We start from the raw sequence: 16549 nt of genomic DNA on the forward strand, positions 1-16549 counted from the left end.
CAAGAGGAAAAACTCTCCACTGGCCAGAGTCATACCCAGCACAAAGGAAGATGGTTGTGGTGGTTGGAGAACAATCATCACAGCCCCAGGACATCGCTGCAGGAGTTCCTCAGGGCAGTGTCCTAGGTCCAACCATCTTCAGCTGCTTCATCGATGACCTTCCCTCTATCATAAGGTCAAAAGTGAGGATGTTTGCTGATGACTGCACAATGTTCAGTGCCATTCACAACTCTTCAGATAATGAAGCATTCCATGCCCGCATGCAGCAAGACCTGCACCACATTCAAGCTTGGGCTGATAAGTGGCACGAATGTTTCTTGCCATTTAAGTGCCAAGCAATGACTATCTCCAACAAGTAAGCGTCTAACCACCGCCCCTTGACATTCAATGGCATTACCATCGCTGAATCCCCCACCATCAATATCCTGGGGGTCACCATTGACCAGAAACTTAACTGGACCAGCCACATAAATACTGTGGCAACAAGAGCAGGTCAGAGGCTGGGTATTCTGCGGCATGTATCTCACCTCCTGACTCCCCAAAGCCTTTCCACCATCTACAAGGCACAAGTCAGGACTGTGATGGAATACTCTCCACTTGCCTGGATGAGTGCAGCTCAAGAAGCTTAACACCATCCAAGACAAAGCAGCTCACTTGATTGGCACCCCATCCACCACCTTAAACATTAACTCGCTCCACCACTGGCGTACCGTGGCTGCAGTGTGTACCATCTACAAAATGCACTGCAGCAACTTGTCAAGACTTCTTTGGCACCTCCCAAACCCCGACCTCTACCACGTAGAAGGACAAGGGCAGCAGGCGCATGGGAACACCACCACCTCCAAGTTCCCCTCCAAGTCGCACACCATCCTGACTTGGAAGTATATCGCCGTTCCTTCATCGTCGCTGGGCCAAAGTCCTGGAACTCCCTCCCTAACAGCACTGTGGGAGTACCTTCACCACACGGACCGCAGTGGTTCAAGAGGGTGGCTTACCACCACCACCTCAGGGGCAACTAGGGATGGGCAATAAATGCTGGCCTTGCCAGCGACGCCCACATCCCATGAACGAATAAAAAAAAGAGACCCTGCACCTCTACGAAAGTCCATGCAATGTAACAATGAGAAATTATGCTGCAGTAAAACCTATATGGGAAAAATGTTCAAAGTACAAATAAATATAGCCATAGTATTATCCTTGCATATAGATAGCATACACATATATTGTCATACTACAACAGGCTTGAATCAAACCTAAGTGACTGTTTAGCAGCAGATATGGCCAAGGAATTCCTGGGGACTTGCGCCATTGTGGCACAGAGACGCTTGAACAGTGCAAAAGAAAGGTGAAGTTATGGAAAGGTGAAGGTGAAGTGACTTACGCCATTAATCTTGCCATTCCATATTTTCCTGTGACTTTTGTGCCGCTCTACCATTACCCTCATCGAAAACAGTTGGAAGGTAATTATCATAGTTTCATTAAAATCAATAGCCATTGCAATTTTCCTGCATTTAATCTAGTTTTTACTTGCTGCCACTTAGACTGAAAAATAATGGCGTGATGGCCTGGCAGCTGCGTGATTGATTTCAATTGCATTCTCCGATTGCATTTAAATGACATGCTGATGTGTTTGCTGATCAGGACTTGTTGAAAGACTGGTTCTTAAACCACTGCATGGTCATGGCAATAAAAAGCTATTATTAACATTCTTTTCTTTAAGTTTTTTTTTAATAAACTGTGTTTCTTTTTAAGCATTAATTGTTGCTATGAAGAATATAATTGTTTTAAAACAGCAGCAGAAACACTCTCAAAAATAAACTGGGCCAAAGGGTGCAGCAAAAGCTGTTATGAATAATATAGTCAAGAAGTTCAAGGACTTATTGATGACACCTGCCCCAGCTCTCCATATTTACATAAAAATATTCTGTATTTGTATGAAATGGCAGTTTTATGGGCCTGTTAATCTAATAAAATTTACTTAGCTTTTGCGCAACATTTGAAAAGGCCTGAAATTAATTGGAACCCCAACCTGCTTCAATCTAAGGTTTTTTTTTCCTCAATCAGCAATTGTGAAGAGTAAGATGCTCTGGAAGATTCCTGTCGCTATTTCTAGCAGCTAATAAAGGTGAAATACCTTATTCGTTGAATCGCTGGAAAAAAAATGGCTGTGCCACTTCTGATTTGCCGCCATGTTTGCTGCGGCATATCCTAATTAAAAATGCAGGAAAATAAAGAGTAAGCTATCAACGGTGAGATCGGCGCACTAAACAGCGAAATTTAAGGTGTACATTGCTGATCTTGCCATTGCAGGAAAATCTGGACTTGTATTCATTTTTCTTGCTAGATTGACTCTTAGAACAGTAGGCAAGCATTTAAAAATCTTATGGCAGCTTCAAGTCACGGTGTGATACGACTTGGGGAGGAAGATACAGATCAAAGGCAAATTTTCAAATGCTCTGCTCTTGGACTAGAGTCCTGTTTGATGATAAAATTGACCGCTGTGCCCAATTCTTCATGCCCACACTTCCGCCAAGGAAGACTCTGTGTGGGGTGTGGAGCAATGTTCTCTAAGTTGCATGGCCATGCAGGGCTGCTGCGCAGGTGGCTTGCTGGCTTTTCAATAGAAAAACTGCGCATGCATGGTATTTTGAATGGGCCGCGCAGCCCAAAAAAAAAATTACAAGGGAACATTGGTGTGGAGTCATGCAAAATTCACCCTTGTATACTAAATGTGCCCCTCTTACCCCTCACCCAAGGGAAGAGAGGACAAATCAGAGTGATTCCCTCAGGTTGACTGTGCTGCCAGCTGTGGACAACCAAACAGTAGCAATAGCAGAGTCCAATGCATGGTGCATGATGTGGGAAATCTAAAAGAGGAAGAGCACTAAAATATATTTCCACCAGCAGTGAATCTGAGACTTTAGTATTTTTTAATATGCAGTAACAATATAATGTATGCATGATTTCTTAACGCATTCCAAAGAATTTACACACATTATGAATATTTTTACAGGAGGATTTCAGTGAGCATTGCTTGTGTTTCTGCATTGTATGAGTACATTTTGATAATTGTCATTTTTTGTTTTCATGCAGATCCTACTTGGCTGTCAACCAACCTAGGAATTTTGACATGTATAGAATGTTCTGGAATACACCGAGAAATGGGAGTGCACATTTCCAGAATACAGTCCCTAGAACTAGATAAATTAGGAACCTCTGAACTCTTGGTGAGTTATTGTAATTATAATATACCCTAACAAAAATATAACGGTGTTAACTTGTAGGAACCTATTTCAACAATACCAGATATACTGCGGTAGCACAAATTGTGTCCGATATTCAGTTCTATTGAGCAGGGCATATAACAAGTGGCTGATACGATACCGACCATTTTTGGGAACTGCCCAAGACAGCTTTTTACCGCACTAACCGCAAATAAAAAAAATTATTTTCAGCTGGAAGTTCGAATTTGAGGTTTGTTAAAATAATGTGATTGTGAATTTAGTCTGTATTGAAATCTTGAGTATTATAGCATTAGCAATTTAACTCCAAAAATAGACTCTTATTATAGAATGACCTGTTGTGTCAAAAGCTTTAGTAACCAGAAATGTATATTATGACATTTGTTTAATAGCAAGCTTCACTTTGGATTTCCATTAGCATAGTTTGATTTTAGTTGTTTTAATTCTTGAAGATCTACTAATACAAATGCAATACTAATCCTTATGCAAGGCAATTTTCTGCTATGTCTACAGAAGATGAAATTTGCACAAATAGCATTACAGATCAGTATATAAAATAAGGCACAATACTTTTGAGTTTAAATATTTGCTGTTATACATGTAAAATAATTACACTACGTCAGGAAATAAATTGTTAGCAGCGCTTATACATTTGAGTTGTACCTCGCCTTTAATGGTGTTAATTCCACCATCTACAAGGCACAAGTAAGGAGTGTGATGGAATACTCTCCACTTGCCTGGATGAGTGCAGCTCCAACAACACTCAAGAAGCTCGACACCATCCAGGACAAAGCAGCCCACGTGATTGACACCCCATCCACCACCTTAAACATTCACTCCCTCCACCACTGGTGTACCGTAGCTGCAGTGTGTACCATCTACAAGATGCACTGCAGCAACTTGCCAAGGCTTCTTCGGCAGCACCTCCCAAACCCACAGCCTCTTCCACCTAGAAGGACAAGGGCAGCAGGCGCATGGGAACACCGCCACCTCCAAGTTCCCCACCATCCTGACTTAGAAGTATATCGCTGATCCTTCATAGTCACTGGGTCAAAATCCTGGAACTCCCTACCTAACAGCACTGTGGGAGTAGCTTCACCACATGGACTGCAGCGACTCACCACCACCTTCTCAAGGGCAATTAGGTATGGGCAATAAATGCTGGCCTCGCCAGTGATGCCCACATCCCATTTTTTAAAAAACAAATAATTCCCCTGTTGAGACTCTTCTGACAGATTTTGTATCTGCTTCTTGTAATAATTTGGGATTATAAGGCACTGTTTTCTCAAACAGCCTGACAACACTTTCCTTGAGCAGCTCTTGCCTCTTCTATATCTTTCACTTTCTGCTCTTGCAGAAATAATGTAGCCTGCGTCCAACAATCAAAATTGATTGTGGGAAACTGCACACTGAAGTTAATGTAAGATTCCCACCTTGACTACAGTCTATTGGAATACAGAAAATACCACACACTAAACCATCTATGTGCAATCTAAAGCGTTGGAAGAGGTTTATTCATATTTAAATAATTTATAACAGCAAAGATATTAAGCATAAACTATATACTTCATCTAATTTACAATACATACATACAACAAGAATGACAACTTAAATTATAAACTCCATTTCTAAAGTGCACATTTTATAATTTTTATTGCAAATGATTTGTGCATCATTGTCAATGATAACAGCCTATGATTCATCACCAATTTAACATAGGTTGTGGGTTCTCATATAACTGTAAAGTTTGATTTTTGTAGGGAATGTTTTTCTACATACAGGCCATCCAATGTGATCCTGAGGGATGATATTTCTTTGATTTTCTTTGGACTCCCTTTTTTGTTTGGCTAGTTGGATACAACTTGCTTCAAGCTTTGTCATGCCATCATAAATCATCTATTGGCAATTATTCCTGTCACAAGCACCATGCTCCCATGTGTCAGTTGAGATGCCCCATTTTTTTTAGATTGGTCTTTAGGCAATCCTTATATCTTTAGAACTGACCACGAGAGCATTTATCAAGTTGCAGCTTACTGTAGAATACCTTCTTGGGTGGTCTTGTATCAGGCATTCGAACTAAGCGACCAGCCCACCTTAGCTGCGCCTTTACTATAATTACCTCTATGCCTGGCATATTTGCTCTTCTGAGGACAGTGTCTGGAATCTTGGGCTACCATCGAATTGTCATGTCAGGTTCTGAGGCAACCTTGGTGGAAATTTCTGATGTGGCGACTGTAAGTGGTCCAGCTATTGCGCACATACAGTAAGGATGTTATAACTAAAGCAAAATACTGCAGATGCTGGAAATCTGAAATTAAGAGAGTAACTGCTGAAAATACTCAGGTCAGGCAGCATCTGTGGAGAGAGAAACAGAGTTATTGACCTGAAACATTAACATTTAAGGATGCCGCGTAGATGTTAAGTTTTGCTTCCCGTTTAATGCTCCTTTTATCCCGTAACCTCACACTGAGCCTTTCAAAAGCACTACTGGCCAATGTTCCCGCTAAGTTGCATGGCCACGCAGTCATATGCAAGGTTCCATGCAGGCTGCCCATTGGCTTTTCCAGTGTAAATACTGCGCATGCGCAGAAATTTAAAAGAAACAGGCCGCGCAGAACAAAGTGCAGCTGACAGGGATCATTGGTACTGGCTTTAAATAATCTGTGGTTCACTTCCATCATCTAGGAGTATATCAGGTGACATGGTGCTTCCTAGGTAGGTGAACCTGTCCACTGCAGCCTGTGCCCTTAGATAGTAATATTGGGTGGCACGTAAGGTTTTCCAGGAGCAGGGTGGTATATAACTTCCATCGTCTTCAGACTGATAATGAGGCCAAATCTCTTAAAAGCATCCGAGAAATGGTACATATGACTTGGAGGTCCTCTTCTGTGTGGACAACAAGGGCACATTCATCAGCAAACTAGAGCTCCCAATCAAGTTGTGCAGAGGTCTTGGATTTAAACTGCAGGTGGCGGAGATTGTACAATTTGCCATCTGTCTTGAAGTGAATATACGCTCCTTCATACAAGTTCCTAAAGGCATAAGTACGCATAGAAGCAAACAAGGTACTAAAAAAAGGGGAGCTAAAACACAACTGGATACTGACTTGGATAGAGAACTGGCTTGCAGACAGGAAGCAAAGAGTTGGAATAAACGATTCTTTTTCTGAGTGGCAGGCAGTGACTAGTGGGGTACCGCAGGGATCGGTCCTAGGACCCCAACTATTCACAATATATATTAATGATCTAGACGAGGGAACTAGATGTAATATCTCCAAGTTTGCAGAGGCTGGGCATGTCTGCTGTGAGGAGGATGCTGAGAAACTCCAGTATGATTTGGACAGGTTGGGTGATTGGGCAGAAACATGGCAAATGCAGTATAATGTGGATAAATGTGAGGTTATCCACTTTGGTGGCAAAAACAGGAAGGCAGATTATTATTTGAATGGCAATAGATTGGGAGAAGGGGAAGTGCAAAGAGACCTGAGTGTTCTTGTGCACCAGTCGCTGAAGGTAAGCATGCAGGTGCAGCAGGCGGTTAAGAAGGCAAATGGTATGTTGGCCTTCGTAGCAAGAGGGTTCGAGTACAGGAACAAGGATGCCTTGCTGCAGTTGTACAGGGCCTTGGCGAGACCGCACCTTGAGTATTATGTGCAGTTTTGGTTGCCTTATCTGAGGAAGGACATTCTTGCCATGGAAGGAGCGCAGCGAAGATTCACCAGGCTAATACCTGGGATGGCAGGAATGACGTACGAGGAGAGATTGGGTTGATTGGGCTTGTACTCACTGGAGTTTAGAAGATTGAGAGGGGATCTCATCGAAACCTATAAAATTCTGTCAGGCCTGGACAGACTAGATGCAGGAAGGATGTTCCCGATGGCCGGGGAGTCCAGAACTAGGGGTCATAGTCTAAGGATAAGGGGTAAGCCATTTAGGACTGAGATGAGGAGGAATTTCTTCACCCAGAGAGTGGTGAACCTGTGGAATTCTCTACCACAGAAGGCAGTGGAGGCCAATTCAGTAAATATATTCAAGAAGGAGTTGGATATATTTCTTAAGGCTAAAGGGATCAAGGGATATGGGGAGAAGGCAGGAACGGGGTACTGAATTTGGATGATCAGCCATGATCTCATTGAATGGCGGAGCAGGCTCGAGGGGCCGAATGGCCTACTCCTGCTCCTATCTTCTATGTTTAGCTAAATGTGGGTGAGCACCTTGGGACTAGTGGCCACAATATAAGGTTTAAGTTCCAACTAGAAAGGGGGGAAAAAGTCACTACAAAAACTACGACACCAGATTTTATTAGGGAGATTCAAGAAAGATAAGCACGCTAACTGAGATGAGGTGGATGGAGAAATTAGCACTCAGGCCTGCAGAGCAACTGTGGGATGTTTTTTTTTAAAAAGGTTACAGAGATAGAGAATAAGTATATTCATTAAAAAGAGAAACTACTAAAAGTTTAGGATGCCATAGATAAATAGAAGCCAATTAAAATTGAAGAGGAGGGGCTATCAGGGCTATAAAAATAATGAAAAAACTAGAGTATGAGAAAATAAGAAACTAGGTTAAGTGTGGGATATGGAAAGCTAACAGGAGTATCGGGGGGAGGGGGAAATGTCACAAAACATAAGTATATCAGTAAAAAGGGAATTGTTAAAAATTAGATAGGGCCCCTGAAAGGTGAGGATTGTCAATTTGCAGATGATGCAAAAATGATAGAATAATTATTAAATACATTGCCTCGGTTTTTACTGAAGGAAAGGGGTATCTGAGAAGAGGTAAAATCCTAAAAGTAGTTGAGAGCAAGAGGAGCGATATAATGGATAAGAAGAAATTTTAGATGTTAGTTAAACTGAAGGAAGACAATGTGCTACAGCCTGAAAGAATACATCCAAGGATCTTGAGGGAGGAAATTGCAGAGGTCCTAGAAATTATGGGGGTAATTTTAACCACACTAAATGGGTGGGTTGGAGTCAGGTGGGATGTTAAACCCGACTCAAACCGGCGTGGCTCATATTTAACCTGTCTTCCAGGTTTAACCCTGGCCTGCCGGGTTTCCCAGGCCTTGGGAAATCCAGCAGTTGAAGGGAGGTGAGGACTGCTTTGTGGAAAAGGTAGTTGCCTTTACAGTACTGTTTGTGGGCCAGGAGGAGCAGGAGTGCTTTCTCCCAACCCACCAAGCCTAGCTTCTTCCCTGCCCACCATTAGACACCTATCCAAAGACTCCCCCCCCCCCCCCCCCCCCCCCCCAAACCTGGATATCAGACCACCCCCCCAGGATTGGGGATCGAACCTGCCTCCCAAGACCCAGACCCATGCTCCCCTAATGCAAATGCAGACTCCCTACCTGTAGCCTATGGGCGGGGAACCTGTTAGAAAAAAGACGCACACTGGAGTTAAAACTCACAGCATGCAGGAACAACCGCCCCCACCCTCACTCACGGAACCCCGCCCCAGTCAATATCGGGGCCTATATTTCAGGGTTCCATTGAGTGTGGATGTGTGCCAAAGCACTGGAGAGTGGTGGATCTAGAACCCATTTTTTAAAAAGGAGACAGAGTTAATTGGGTAATTACAGGCCAGTTAGTTTAACATCTGTGGTAGGGAAATATCTAGAGCCTTTAAGGATGAAATTACCACGCATTTAGGTAAAGAGAAAATAGTTAATACAGATATCAAAAGGGAAGATCATGCTTGAGAAATCTCATAGAATCTTTGAGGATGTAACTGTAAGGATAGGCACGTATAGATTATTAAATAGAATAAGCCATTACAATATATAGAATATTGAGCTAGAGTTGTTGGGTTAAAACACACTTCAGAAAGACGCACAGATATACCAGGCAGCCTTTTAGCACGGCGGGGGACAGTGTGAAGAAATAATGGCCCGGAATTTGCGGTCAGCATCGAAGCGGCGCCGCTTGTCGCTGACCTCGAAGAAAGTTGCCCACAAAGATCTAGCAATCTCTGTAGCGTGAATTTCAGCTCTCCCGATGTTTGTTTGAAACTGCCGCCAAATCAAGCATATCTCCAGCGTTCTTCAACAGTGATGTCATCAAGCAGGCCAAGCAGGCTAAGCAGCCAATTACATTGAAGAATTCTCAAAGACAGCAAACCAGGATGTAAAATGCACAGATTATAATTTGCTTTTTATAAATTTTACAGAGAACAAAATAAAGATTGGGACATACAAATAGGATTAAGGTAGAAGCTAAAATATCATGAACAAACATTTTTTAATAAATTATTTTAAAAACCATGTAATTATCATAATAATGGAAAAAAATTGACATTCCGCAAATATAAAATTTGTTTTTCAGGGCCAGAACGGTTGTTCAGCAGTCACTATGCCGTTTAAAACGTAGTTAACACCTCTTTCAACAAGACTTAACCTTTTCGGGGGTGGGGGCGTTTAACAGCGATATTCCAGCGTAATAGGGGAAATTTTCGTCCCTCTATGATTTGAATTGATTGCCAACTCCAGGAAGTTCCACAGAGCAACCTGTGGCGGAGTAGCGAATGACTGACGGCAACTTTTGGATTTTAGCATTTATCTGCACATGCGCTGACTCTGGACGTTTCTGTCACTTTCAGAGGCGTAATGACGGCGAACGCTGACCGTTTTGCCGACATTACCACAGTAATATCAGCCATTGTCGATTGCTGAATGGATTCCAGTGTATATAAGGGAATTCATTTCTTTTGCAATAAAGATTGGAGGCGATAAGACATCAAAGGCAGGCACAACAAATTGTAGCAGTTAACAGCAGCTGTATTAACAGCATACACACAGACAGATTGTGATGACATACGGCATACACATTTGTCCTACGTAATTAAACCTATAAAAATACAACATACTGGAGTGCCTTGATAACTTCAATTTGCTCTTTCTGAGGCTAGCATAAGCAGGCAAGACAACATGTTTGCAATTTTCTAATGAAGAATCTTTTGCACGTGAGTTATAATCAATACCAATCTCCTATGCATTCTATGACTGGAATCCATCTTGGTTTACCTTGGCTTTTCTGCATAACTATAGACCAAACGGGACAATGTCAATCCATAACTACCCTCTTATTAACAAAATTCTGGAAATATAAATTTATTAACTATTACAGTATACAAGATTTCACTCCATTGAGGACAATTAATTATTTTAAAAGAGAATTAACTACTGTTAATTCATATCTCACCATTATGGTCATTGAAAACCCAGAACAAAACATTTTCTTTGCAAATTAACCCATGACTGCCTACAGCTAGTATTTTTCTACTTCAAAAATAAAACAGCACAGATTTCACAATTTGTGACATTGAGATATAATGAGGTAATTGGGATTTAAACCCATTCCATCTGATGCTGGCAACACCTGTCTCTTCCCTATCCCACCTTTATATGTTCTAGATTGCAAGCAATTACTACCCCATTCCAAATATGCTTACTGTAAATGTAGGTGATCTCATTGAAACATACTAAATTCTTATAGGGCTCGACCGGGTAGATGCAGGTTTCCCCTGGCTGGGGAGTCTAGAACCAGGGGTCACAGTCTCAGAATAAGGGGTCGGCCATTTAGGACTGAGATGAGGAGAAATTTCTTCTGAGGGTGGTGAATCTTTGGAATTCTCTACCCCAGAGGGCTGTGGAGGTTCAGTCTTTGAGTATATTCAAGACAGAGATCGATAGATTTTTGAATATTAAGGGAATCAAGGGATATGGGTATAGTGCAGATGAGATAGACAATCAGCCATGATCATATTGAATGGTGGAGCAGGCTTGAGGGGCCAAATGGCCTCTCCTCCTGTTTCTTATGTTATTTATGACTGTACTGGCCGCGCTAGACGTGCTCCTATCTAGCTATCCAGCAAGTTAAACACTCATTCAAAAATAATTCTTCTGAAGCCGGTTGCTGTTTTGAAGCTTTACTTGAACAAATTTGTGAAACTGTAAACAAAGACAAAGTATGTTTTGTACATAAACTGAGTACTATACATTCGATATTACATAAGATATAAACATATTTACAACAGTAGAATAGACTAATTGTATAACTAACTAACATTTGAACTAACTTCTGTAACTATTAAACATTAACCTTTTATAAACATAGTATTATCAAAATATTACTCTGACAACATTGCTATTATGCTAAGAACCAAAGATACTCACAGATATTGCGCTTGGCCTAACATATGAAATCAGATTACATTGGATTGTGAATGGAACCTCTCATGGCAGATTCTCCATTACTCAAGTCAGGTTCTTCCTAGCAAAACTGCTTCCTGGGGTCAACAGGAAGAAAGATAGGAAGGTCAAATGACCTCTCACAGGAAGAAAGGAACAAAGGTCAAATGACCTCTCACAGGAAGAAAGGAACAAAGGTCAAATGACCTCACACAGGAAGAAAGATCAGATGACCTTTCCAGCATACAAACTGTTAACACAATAACCACCACCAGAGGGTGCTATCTGCACACATAAAATGTTCATTGGTCCAGAACAATGACATTAAATGCATTCTGTGTTCTTTTGAAGAACTGAAACAAAAACCTTTTTTTTGCTTCCAGCTGGCCAAGAATGTAGGAAATATCAGTTTTAATGAAATTCTGGAAGCCAATCTGCCGCATCCATCACGAAAGCCTATTCCATATAGTGACATGTAAGTACATTTGAGAGGGGTAAGGTGATTTAGAAATAATTAACGACGATGAACTCAAACACAAATGGGCATTCTTTTACTCATTGTTTGGGTTAAATTTATTTTTTCTTCAAATGCCTTCCTTGTAATTTGTTGTCAAAGTATTGGTTTAAATCCAATTACCAACCAGTGAATGATTTCTGCTAGTATTTGATCTAGCACTATTGCCTAAATATTGCCAAGTTATGCCAGTATAAGGGTTGATTTTTGCATGGTTCCGCTGCTCGCTGAATTGGAGTTGCAGATTGTTAGAATCATCCTCGGCCTGGAGCTTCACACCCCAATATATGCTCAGCCATATAAAATCTACATATGCATGTCTGGATAGTTTGCCTTTAGGAGTTGATTTCCTAAAGGTAAATTGGACTTTTTAGAGTTGGTTTGAAAGGTTTTGGTTTCTAGCTTTATCTGTATTATTATTGTTGTATTATTTTTTATTGCTGTTTAGGCCGCTTTTACAACTCTTTCTGATAACAATCTTGCTCCCAGCTGCTGTTTGATGTACAGCAAGCAAAGTAGTAGTATGCAAATTCCTTTGTGGGTGCCAATGGTGTTTAGATTTGGAGGAGGAAGAGTGGTTCCTCTTCTAAACACTACTGGAACCTTAAGGGGCAGATGTGACTACGCCTCAGGCACTAAATGCGTACTATCTTTAATGCAATACTCACATTTACATATGCAGGGAGTCCCTCCTGGACATTTCAAAAGAGACCTGTCTTCAGCACCAGTGCTCTGCAGGAGAGACTGTCAGAGAGCCATATGGATGGCTCATGCTATATATGTAAAGATGACTACTACATAAAACTTCTTCACCAGCAGATCCGTCCAAGCCACCACCAACAAGCTAAGCCACTCAGTGGTCCAAAGCTGCATCAGACAAATGCATTTGCTCTGCTCACATTATTTGGTTTTCTCCAGGAGAGGGCCAGAGGCTTCTATCCTGTGCTGAATCTCAGCAGCTTTAGCAACTTCAACTGTATCGAGAACCTATGGTGCAGCACTAGATCTGGGGAAGTATTTGACAATATGGGGACCTTTCCTGGAAGCCAATGCAGTGCAAATCTTGCATAAATGAATGCTCTTGGTGGCATAAATTTGGCATGAAAATTTTTCATAGTACTGTTGAGAAATTGGCAAGCAGCCATGTTGGGATACATTTCTACCATTGAAAGTATTAGAAACTCAAAATAGAGGAATTAAGTTCCCAGTACAAGATCTCCTAATTGGATTGGCATCAGCACTAATTGTTGGATCTTGTTATACGATAACATTCACACTTCAAAAAATATATTCATAGCTCTATATACGTAATATTTTGTGATGTAGTTATATAATTTAATAAGACAATTTTGGGGTAATAGATTGATATCTTATGTTTACTGCCATATTCATATACATTAGGAGTACAGCTGAAGCTTGCTAGAATACAGTCTTTCCAGACTTTTGAAAGGTAACTTGAATAAACCAATAACCTAAATTAGGTTAGGTACAAAGATGCCAGTAGCCATGTCATATTAATCAAGCTGATGCCAGTGGGGCCAATTAAAATGATACTACCTCACTTGGTCCAGCTAGATAATTAAATAGAATAAAATTGTCATCCTTCTATTTAAATCTCTAAATGGCCTCACCCCTCCCTATCTCTGTAACCTCCTCCAGCACCCCTCCCCCTTCCCCCCACCCCATCTCCATTTGTCCATCTTTGGCCTTTTGTACATCCGTCTCACTTCCATTCACCCCACCATTGGTGACTATGCCTTCAGCTATTTAGGCCCTACGCTCTGGAGTTCCCTCCCTGAACCTCTACTCCTCTAAGTTCAAATCAACAAAAACATATAAAGAGAAAGACAGAAACTGCAGTACAAAGTTGACCGAGACACCATATCATTCAAATACGTTGTTGAACACCACAGTTGATCTGTCCCTCTGTCTACTCACTTTAGATCCCTCCTCTCTCTCCATGTGCCTCTGCTGCCCCTCATGATTCTGATTAAACATTTATTTTCATTTCCATGGGAGTTAAATTTGAGGAATGGAAATGACACGGTGTTGAACTGTGTTTTTTCTTTAGTGCCATAAAAGTTAAAAACAGTAAAAAGAGGCAAAATTCTCAAATGGTGGTATCCTAATTGATTGCCTTAACTATCCTAAAAAGGATAGATCAGAGTATATTTTAAATGGTGAAAAGCTAGAAGCAGTGAAGGTACAAAAAGACTTGGGAGTCCATGTACATAGATCATTAAAATGTCATGGACAGGTGCAAAAAATAATCAAAAAGGCTAATGGAATGCTGCCCTTTAATATCTAGGAGGATTAGAATACAATGGGGTAAACATCATATTACAGTTTACAAAGCCCTGGTTAGATAACATCTGCAGTACTATGTTCAGTCTGGGCACCAGACCTTAGGAAGGATATATTGACCTTGGAGGGAGTGCAGCGTAGATTTACTAGAATGATACCTGGACTCCAAGGGTTAAATTACGAGCAGAGATTACACAAACTAGGGTTGCATTCCCTGGAATTTAGAAGATTAAGAGGTAATTTGATCAAAGTTTTCAAGATATTAAAGGAAACTGCTGGGTTGATAGAGAGAAACTATTTCCGCTGGTTGGGGAATCTAGGACTAGGGGACATGGCCTAAAATTAGAGCCGGGCCTTTCAGGAGTGAAGTTAGGAAACACGTCTACACAGAAAGGGTGATAGATGTTTGGAATTCTCTTCTACAAACAGTAGTTGATGCTGGGTCAGAATCTGAGATTGATCGATTTCTGTTAAGCAAAGGTGGGGCAAAGGTGAGTATGTGAAGTTAGATCACAGAGCAGCCAATGATCTCATTGAATGGCGGAACAGGCTCGAGGGGCTAAATGACCTACTCTGGGTCCTATGAATTTTTTTTTTTTAAATCACGTTTGTTTTATTGAACTGCTGCAAAATACAGATTTACTTTCATTAATACAAGCAGTCGTGACATTTTAAAATTTCTATGCAACGACAGTTTAAAAAAGGGGGCTATAATTAAGAAAGTTAATAGGCTAATTAATCAGGATAATCCCTACTTTTTTTCTTTAAAAAGCAAACCCTGGTACGTAACAATACATATATTATATAGTTGATTTGTTATCCAGTAATTATATTCTGGTAACAAAAGGAATGATCACTGCTGAATTATACCACAACTATAAAACTTATCAGTTGGGTGTTGAACTACTCCTTTGTATCTTTATTTGCAAGAAAACTATGACGTGTTATTCAACTGCATAATTTTGCTTTTCTTTTGACAGGACTGCACGTAAAGAATACATCCATGCAAAATATGTAGACCATAAGTTTGCCAGAAGGTTGTGCACCACTTCTTCAGCTAAAATGAATGAGTTGTTGGAATCTGTGAAATCCAGGGATTTACTTGCACTAATTCAAGTCTATGCAGAGGGAGTTGAACTAATGGAGCCACTACCAGAACTTGGGCAGGTGAGAAATAGTAACTATTTTAACTATCTGAGATTACGTGACTCAGTTCAATTCTCTATACAGAGCGTATATATAACATTCAAACGATTTGTTTTTGATGGATAAAGTAAATTTTTTTAATTCTGCATTTCAACTTTACCCAGGTTTTCATTTTACTATAAAATCCAACATTACTTCTCTGGGTTTTGGTTCCTAAGGCAAAAACCATATAAAATATCTCTGTTATACGAGTATGTAGGAACAGGAACATACAGGACCGAGAAGACACTGCAGTCCATCTGGCCTGCCCCACAAACTAATGCCTTTCAATTGCTCGATCACAAGATAATTATGGATGAGGAAGGTCATTTGGTCCATTTGTGTTCATCCATCCAGAGAGATATCACAGTCCCCTATCCGGTATTCAATTGTTTTTTTCAATAATTCCAGTGTTTTATCTCCACTGGAGGTCTGTGCCATGTATTGAAACTAACAGTAAGAAATTATTCCAGTACTTCAACAGTAAGAAGGCAGTCAGGGAAGAAGTGATAACCATAAAGTATGCAAATAGCTTCAAAACAGAGCAAGAGTATTAGGTAATAAACATTATCATTATGACTTCCTCCAAGTATTCACGAGACAAGACCTGAGCAACATGTCCTCCCCAAACAGAAATAACCTGAGCTAAATGAATATAAATGAGATGGAAGTCTTTGACAGATTGAAAGTACTCAAAACCAATAAAAAGGGTATTTACTCCAAATTGCTAAGACATACAAGAGATTATATTTGTGAAGTACTGACAGTTCTTATCAAGAAGTTACTGGACACTGGAGAGGTGTTACCAGATTATAAACAGGCCAACATGATGCCCATATTCAAAAACAGGAAGACAGATTATTATCTGAACGGCAATAGATTGGGAAAAGGGGTAATGCAATGAGACCTGGGTGTCCTTGTGCACCAGTCGCTGACGGTAAGCATGCAGGTGCAGCAGGCGGTTAAGAAGGCAAATGGTATGTTGGCCTTCGTAGCGAGAGGATTCGAGTACAGGAGCAAGGATGTCTTGCTGCAGTTGTACAGAGCCTTGGTGAGAACACACCTTGAGTATTGTGTCCAGTTTTGGTCAAATTATCTGAGGAAGGATGTTCTTGCCATG

At 40.8% G+C, this 16549-nt stretch overlaps 1 protein-coding gene across 1 annotated transcript in view; it reads left to right on the top strand.

The window, feature by feature from the left end:
• LOC147115197 (arf-GAP with SH3 domain, ANK repeat and PH domain-containing protein 1-like) overlaps positions 1-16549 on the top strand; it is a 439694-nt gene that overhangs the window by 336270 nt on the left and 86875 nt on the right. The window contains exons 17-19 of the mRNA XM_085993991.1: positions 3094-3227; positions 11810-11901; positions 15225-15411. Coding sequence (XP_085850117.1) covers positions 3094-3227; positions 11810-11901; positions 15225-15411 — 413 coding nt within the window. The remainder of the gene's footprint in view (positions 1-3093; positions 3228-11809; positions 11902-15224; positions 15412-16549) is intronic.

Source organism: Somniosus microcephalus, chromosome 7 (genome assembly GCF_052327205.1).
Source record: "Somniosus microcephalus isolate GS21.2 chromosome 7, FLI_Smic_1.0, whole genome shotgun sequence".
Taxonomy (NCBI): domain Eukaryota; kingdom Metazoa; phylum Chordata; class Chondrichthyes; order Squaliformes; family Somniosidae; genus Somniosus; species Somniosus microcephalus.